The sequence below is a fragment of the Platichthys flesus genome, chromosome 17 (genome assembly GCF_949316205.1).
Source record: "Platichthys flesus chromosome 17, fPlaFle2.1, whole genome shotgun sequence".
Classification (NCBI taxonomy): Eukaryota; Metazoa; Chordata; class Actinopteri; order Pleuronectiformes; family Pleuronectidae; genus Platichthys; species Platichthys flesus.
Window position 1 is genome coordinate 10,026,810 of NC_084961.1, and position 6,061 is coordinate 10,032,870.

The window sequence follows — 6,061 nt, forward strand, 5'->3', positions numbered from 1 at the left end:
GAGTTAGAACAAGTGCTCTAATAGGATGAGAAGTAAAGCAGAAACTTAACTTGGTTCAGATTTGAATGTGGTTATTTTGCATAGTTTGTATATAAAGATGGATGACTTGTGCCACTTCCTGCCACTATCCAGATAATGAAGCAAGAATACCCTGAATGCAAGCGCTGCCATCTTGCGCACTTTGAGTTGGGGTCTGTGCAGCAGCAGTTTCTGTAGATGGAGCCATGATAGCAAAACACACACTCTGCCCATCAGGAGTCAGACTGGTGCTGTCAATCACATCCCAAATCACCCTGCTTTTATAGCATCAGATAACTAATTAAACCCAACAGTAGTGGAAACACTTTGACATGAATCATACACAAAGAGTTCCTGTGTCTGTTAAAGGTCCAAACCTCTGGTGTTGAGATCATCTGAGTGGCGGGAGATATGCTGCTGATATGACTCATATCAGATGCGTCTCTAGACCACAAGGTGGCACCGTCCTTCAGTGTGAGACGACTGTGACTCCAGTCTAGATTATTTACTGGTGTGTTTTTTCCCAGATGCCTCTCTGTGGTAGTGGTGGTATGGAGCTGTTCGACAGTCTTTGACAGTCCAAACCAGTGAAGGAGAATTAAGACTATTGTTTGTGGGAAGAGGTTTCCCAGATAATCTCTAATACGTCCCAAATCCTTAATCTGTGTTGCCATCTGCTGTGTTTACACATATACTGCACTTTCTGCTGATTTTATTCTTAGTATGCAAGTCAGTTGCGGGGTTAGTGGAAACCTAATCCCCATACGAAACCGTCTCTGAAATTGCTCAAGGCTTTTTCCTGAGACTAAAACAGACATGGGACCTGGTGTGTCATTTCCCCCTCTCAGTAGTCAAATGAAAAACATAAAGTTTTCTTGTTTTAACTCTAGTTAATATTCCTAGCTAGTACTCCTGCTGTATATGAAAGTAAAGTTTGAAGTGACGCTTGGATGATGTGGGAGTAAGAGAAGGAAGTGTTTGATGAGAGCGACGAGGAGGAGGTGGCAGGGACCAGGGGAGAAGATAAAGGAGGATGGAGACAGGAGTTGAGGCGGCAGTGTGTCGGTCTGGGGACAAGGGGGGAGAGCTGAGATGAGCTGTTGCTATGGGAGAAGGAGAGGATGATGGGTGGGCTCTGCCAGCAGCCGTGGGAGGGAGAAGAAGAAGAAGAAGAAGAAGGGGGGATGAAGGAGGAGTGTGTTTGTAGCACAGGGGGATCTGGGATGAACAGAACTGTTGGTTATGTAACGGCTGTATTTGGTTTTTTAATGAACCTCTCTCTTTCTGCTCACTGGCTACTGAGCTGTTACTGTTGGCAGGGGGGGGGGGGGGTGCAGTATAAACACACATGCTCATACATGTGCTTCTATCTTTGAGGGGACACTCATTGAAATAATGCTGTAATCTTCTAACGCTGACCTTAACATCAACGTATCAAACCTGACCCTTGGAAACAACGTCCCAAACAGCCTTTTTTAACATTTGACAGAAGGTGAGGAGTGTCTAAACATGTTCTTACACTCAAAGCGGTCCTTACAAAGATAGTACAAGCCCACACTCACTCACACATACATAAAAACTTCCTTTGCAGTTGCAGAAAACACTCTTGCATAAAGACACACACACAACACATTCATCTGAGGAGTGAAGCCGTGAGAGTGAGAGCTCCTTTCAGAGCTAACGCAGTCAGGTTTTTACTCTGCTCTGGATATGACTTGTATGCAGTGGTGTAGGTGAAGCCTGTCACTGTGAACCTTTCCCTCTGTGCTGCACGTGTTTCAGATTTCCTCTCATCCATGTGTCGGTGAACTGGTATATGTGTTTCTGAGGCGGGTTTCATGTAGGTTTAAGTTGGTAATTAATTTTTCCAGGGCTTCCCTGGTGTGAACAGAGAGCGCTCAGAGCGTAGCTGCAGGACACCAGTGTGTGTGTGTGAGCATGTATGTTCATATGTGAGCGTGTTTAAGCACAGGTATGGGATGCTTCAGTCCACCCCTGTCCCACCTCGTCAATATTGACTTAGTATTCTGAGATTTGAAGAAAGGGAACTTGTTTCAATATTTATGGATGTGGTGAAATGTGAAATCCTTGCAGTTTTTCCACACTCAGTATGTGTCAGAATGTACGCACACAGGCCCACTGGGGAAAAAGGTGAAAGAAAAGCCCCCCACTGCTGGTTTCCAGTCAAGTGGGGGTGTTTATTGATCTAAGTGATTGAAACTAATAATGTTGGTTGTTGGGACAAAAGTGAAACTGGGTTTGGAGACCCTCCAGTCCTCTGACCCTGTGGTTCAAATGGAGCGAGTGTGTTGGAGTTTTAGTTGGTTTTTAAAAGATAAGAAAAAGACTTGTGTTGGAAAGAGAGGGAACACCAGGGCGAGCGGCTGAGGAACACAACAATAACTTTGCCTATTTTAAAAACGAAGACAAACAAACAGATAAAATATCCCCTGCTGTAACCATATTGATACTAAATACGTGCACTGAAATGGACGTTATTTGAATGTGGCTTAGTATAAAGATTCCAGCGATACATATCAGTCGTTCAGGTCTAGATTCATCGTCCAATTTCAAATGTAGGAATCTGCTGTTGTGTTTCACATAATGAAAGTTACTTTTAAAGTTTGCAGCATTTTCTTAACCAAATGATTTCAAAATTTAGTAAAAATTGGCTTAGAGACAGTTTGATGAACCAGTTTAAACACAAAGTGAATAGCAAAAGTTTATGACATGTTAGGCCATAGATATTTAATCATTGGCCTAACTGTTTAATCACTGTGGAACTCATTACTCATGCAAATTATATGAAAACACATAATGATAAATTTCATAGTGAAGCAAAAAAGTTCAGAAATCCTGATGGATGCTCATCCAGCACACGTTTGTGTTTGTCCCGCCTGCCAGGAGACCAGGTTACCAAACCTGTGTGTGTTTGTATGTGTGTGTGTACTTTATGTTTGTGTGTTTACATAATCATGTTTGTGCATTCTGTCTTCTCTTAGAAGCTAAATAGCCCATTCCCAGAGATGGAACGCTGTCCAGGAAAAACATCTCTAAGCTTTCATCCCCAAAACTCATCACTCAGAGTTGATTTTGCTCTGTCTGGTTAGTTACTGTACAGCATGCGCCCCTGCTCCTCTTCCCCTCCCAGACTAAACCCTCAATTGCGGCTTGTTCGGGTTGTGTGTGGATGGAGGTTTGTGTGTGGAGGAGGAGGAGGAGGAGGAGGAGGAGGAGGAAGGGGGAGTGTATAGAGGAATGCAGGGTTGGTTTGGGCGGAGTGGGATGTCGGAGGGAAAAGAGGGGTCTCTGTTTGGTGTGTGTGTGTGGACTCTATAGAGAGATTAAAGATGTGTATGTGAGCTTATTGATGAAAGTGTGTTTACTCCACCGGGGCCCACTGCCTACCTGACAGTGCAAAGGGGAGTTATGGAGAAATACGCAGGAAAAGGATTTATTGATGTGGTTGACATCAGGGAATCGTTATCTTTAGTTTGGTAGTTTGTGCACTTAAATCTGTGATAAACTTGCGACACTCTCAAATAACAAAGTCGAATATGAGGCTCCTCGTGAGGGAAACATGAGAGAGAATACGGACGAGAGAAAACGACCAAACAAGCGACAGAAAGATGCAGAATGATACGTGTGATTAAGGAGCTCTGAAGTGAACTGAGGTGAACTTACAAAAAACCAGGAGTTGGTGCGTGTGCTTCCAGTTCTACAGAAACACACGCTTATGCAGAAAGGCACACACACACACACACAAGCCAAGGTGCGGAGCTGCAGGAACACTGTGGGCTGTGTACGGCGGCTCTCCTTCACTTCCGCACCATAAATGTGTGTTTGCTATATTAGGGAACGCTGGGAGAAAAGAGGAATTCATGTTGGTGTTTATTTGAGTTTTGGCCAAATCCAACCTGGGGCGAATGCGCTGGCGGCTCTCTGCACCAAACCCCAGCCGCTCCTGTACCCCCAGCCAGTCACACACACACATACTGTACACACTCAGGCCATCGAGCACACACACACACACACATCACCAATTTTACTACTTTGACACACACACACACACACATACATGTCCATCCTACCCATATCAAGGTGTGTTTGTCTTTCCCTGCCCACCGGTTTAGGTCCTCCCAGAGCAGGTATTTCCCTTTCTTACCCGCCTGCACGCACACACGCACACACACACACACACACACACAGGAGCTGCAGAAGAGGGGAGGAGGGTGGGGGGGGGGCTTTCTGTGGGCCGACTGTGTGGACCACTTGCATTGATAACCTGCAGCTCAGAGTCACTCCGTCTCACTTTGTGGCCGTCCCCCTCGACAGGAGCTCCCTTCGTCCTGCTCTGTCGCTCTCTACCTTCTCACTCCAGGACCGTCCTCGCGTTTAGTCGGTCACCCCCGTCGCTGTCACCATGACGCCTACCCCGCCGCTGTTCATGCTGCTGCTGCTCGGGCTAATGGGAGCTCAAGCCACCGTAGACCTCCGCAACGCCGCCGCCATGGGTAAGAATGATGACCTTTAACCTCCGAAGTTGAGCCTACTCAGATAATGGTGTGATGTGTGAATAATACATAAAACTCCTCGCCTGGAAAAATGTTAACTTTGAAAAATGTAGTCCCAGCAAGAGTAGCATTCATGATGCCAGAGTGAAATCTGATTTTTAACAGACTGAGACTGATGTTAAAAACTTTCTCTTAGAAATTATTAAATAAATCTCGAAAATAGCTTTATTTCTAGTCTGTGCTTAGTCTATGCGATATATCCAAGATGACAGATGTACATGACCTTTTTGCAGTGTTAATTTTAGCTCTTTAGAGTAGAATAAAGACAGAAAAAAGGAGGATTTTTATTTTCTATTATTCCGTACTTTAGTTTTATTTCAGAGCTCTTATCGTTTGTTTTGTTTTTATTGATCTAATTTAATTGATTTGTCAGTATTACACAAGTCTTCAAATATGTGGGCACAATTTGGATGAATGCTGTAGTGTGGAGTATGGCAGTTGGTGCCGTTTGTGTTTGTGTGTGTGTGTGTGTGTGTGTGTGTGTGTGTTTGTGTGAACTGAATGGAGGGAGAGAGGTGAAGGGTGAGAAGGGAGATCAGTGACGAACAGAATTTGGACATTTTAGTGAGCACTAATTACTTTAAAAAGTTTAATTTAATGAATTAGTCCTCAAACAGCTGAATTCACAACGAATAGCTTCGCTCCCTTTGCTTAATTAATATCAGACACTTCCACAGCATCAGTTCATCAGTTTGTCGCTCTCATCACACACATCATGCAACTCTGTCAAGTGATAGTTTGATAAAGTAAAACGTAAAGTTGGATCAGCACAGGTTAATAACAATTTTATGAGCTTTTTCTGAAACATGAAAATGTTTGAGGTCTGAAAGAAATGTAAATAGTTCATATTTTGTATGTAAGATAAGTTAAGATGCTTTAAAAAAACAGATTTAATTTGAGTGGCTTCTCATTTGATCTTTTTTCTCCTTCATCCTCGTTTTTCTGGCCGAGCTGTCCTCCACCTCTCCCTCTCTCTCTCCACCTCTGTTGCCTCTGTACGTCCTGTTTTTCTGTTCCCACCTTCATTTACTTCTCTCCTGCCTCCATCAACCCTGCCCCCCCCCCTTTTCCCTCTCACTACCTCCTTTTTCCTCCATGCTCCTCCCACCCTCCCCCTCTTCTTTAATCCCTGTATGTGAACATTCTTTTATTGACTTTTCATTTTCATACCGTTTAATAAAACTTTGATGACACGATAATCACATTTCCTTTCCTCTTTATCTGCAGCGGCAGGTTTGTGCAAAACCCGTCCCACAGACATCGTGTTCATCGTCGACAGCAGTCGCAGCGTTCGCCCTGCAGAGTTCGAGCAGGTCAAGGTCTTCCTGGCCAAGGTCATTGAGGGCCTGGATGTCGGACCCAACGCCACCCGTGTGGGAGTTGTCAACTACGCCAGCCGGGTCAAGAACGAGGTAGGGGTAATGATTTATTCACACGTTTTTGTCATTGGTTGAACCACTTTGCATTGC

General features: G+C 44.4%; 1 protein-coding gene across 1 annotated transcript in view; it reads left to right on the forward strand.

Moving 5' to 3' along the window:
• The first annotated feature begins 4,357 nt into the window (after positions 1-4,357).
• matn1 (matrilin 1) overlaps positions 4,358-6,061 on the forward strand; it is a 2,269-nt gene continuing 565 nt past the window's right edge. The window contains exons 1-2 of the mRNA XM_062410305.1: positions 4,358-4,532; positions 5,820-6,004. Of these exons, the coding sequence (XP_062266289.1) occupies positions 4,442-4,532; positions 5,820-6,004 (276 nt within the window). The 5' untranslated portion in view covers positions 4,358-4,441. The remainder of the gene's footprint in view (positions 4,533-5,819; positions 6,005-6,061) is intronic.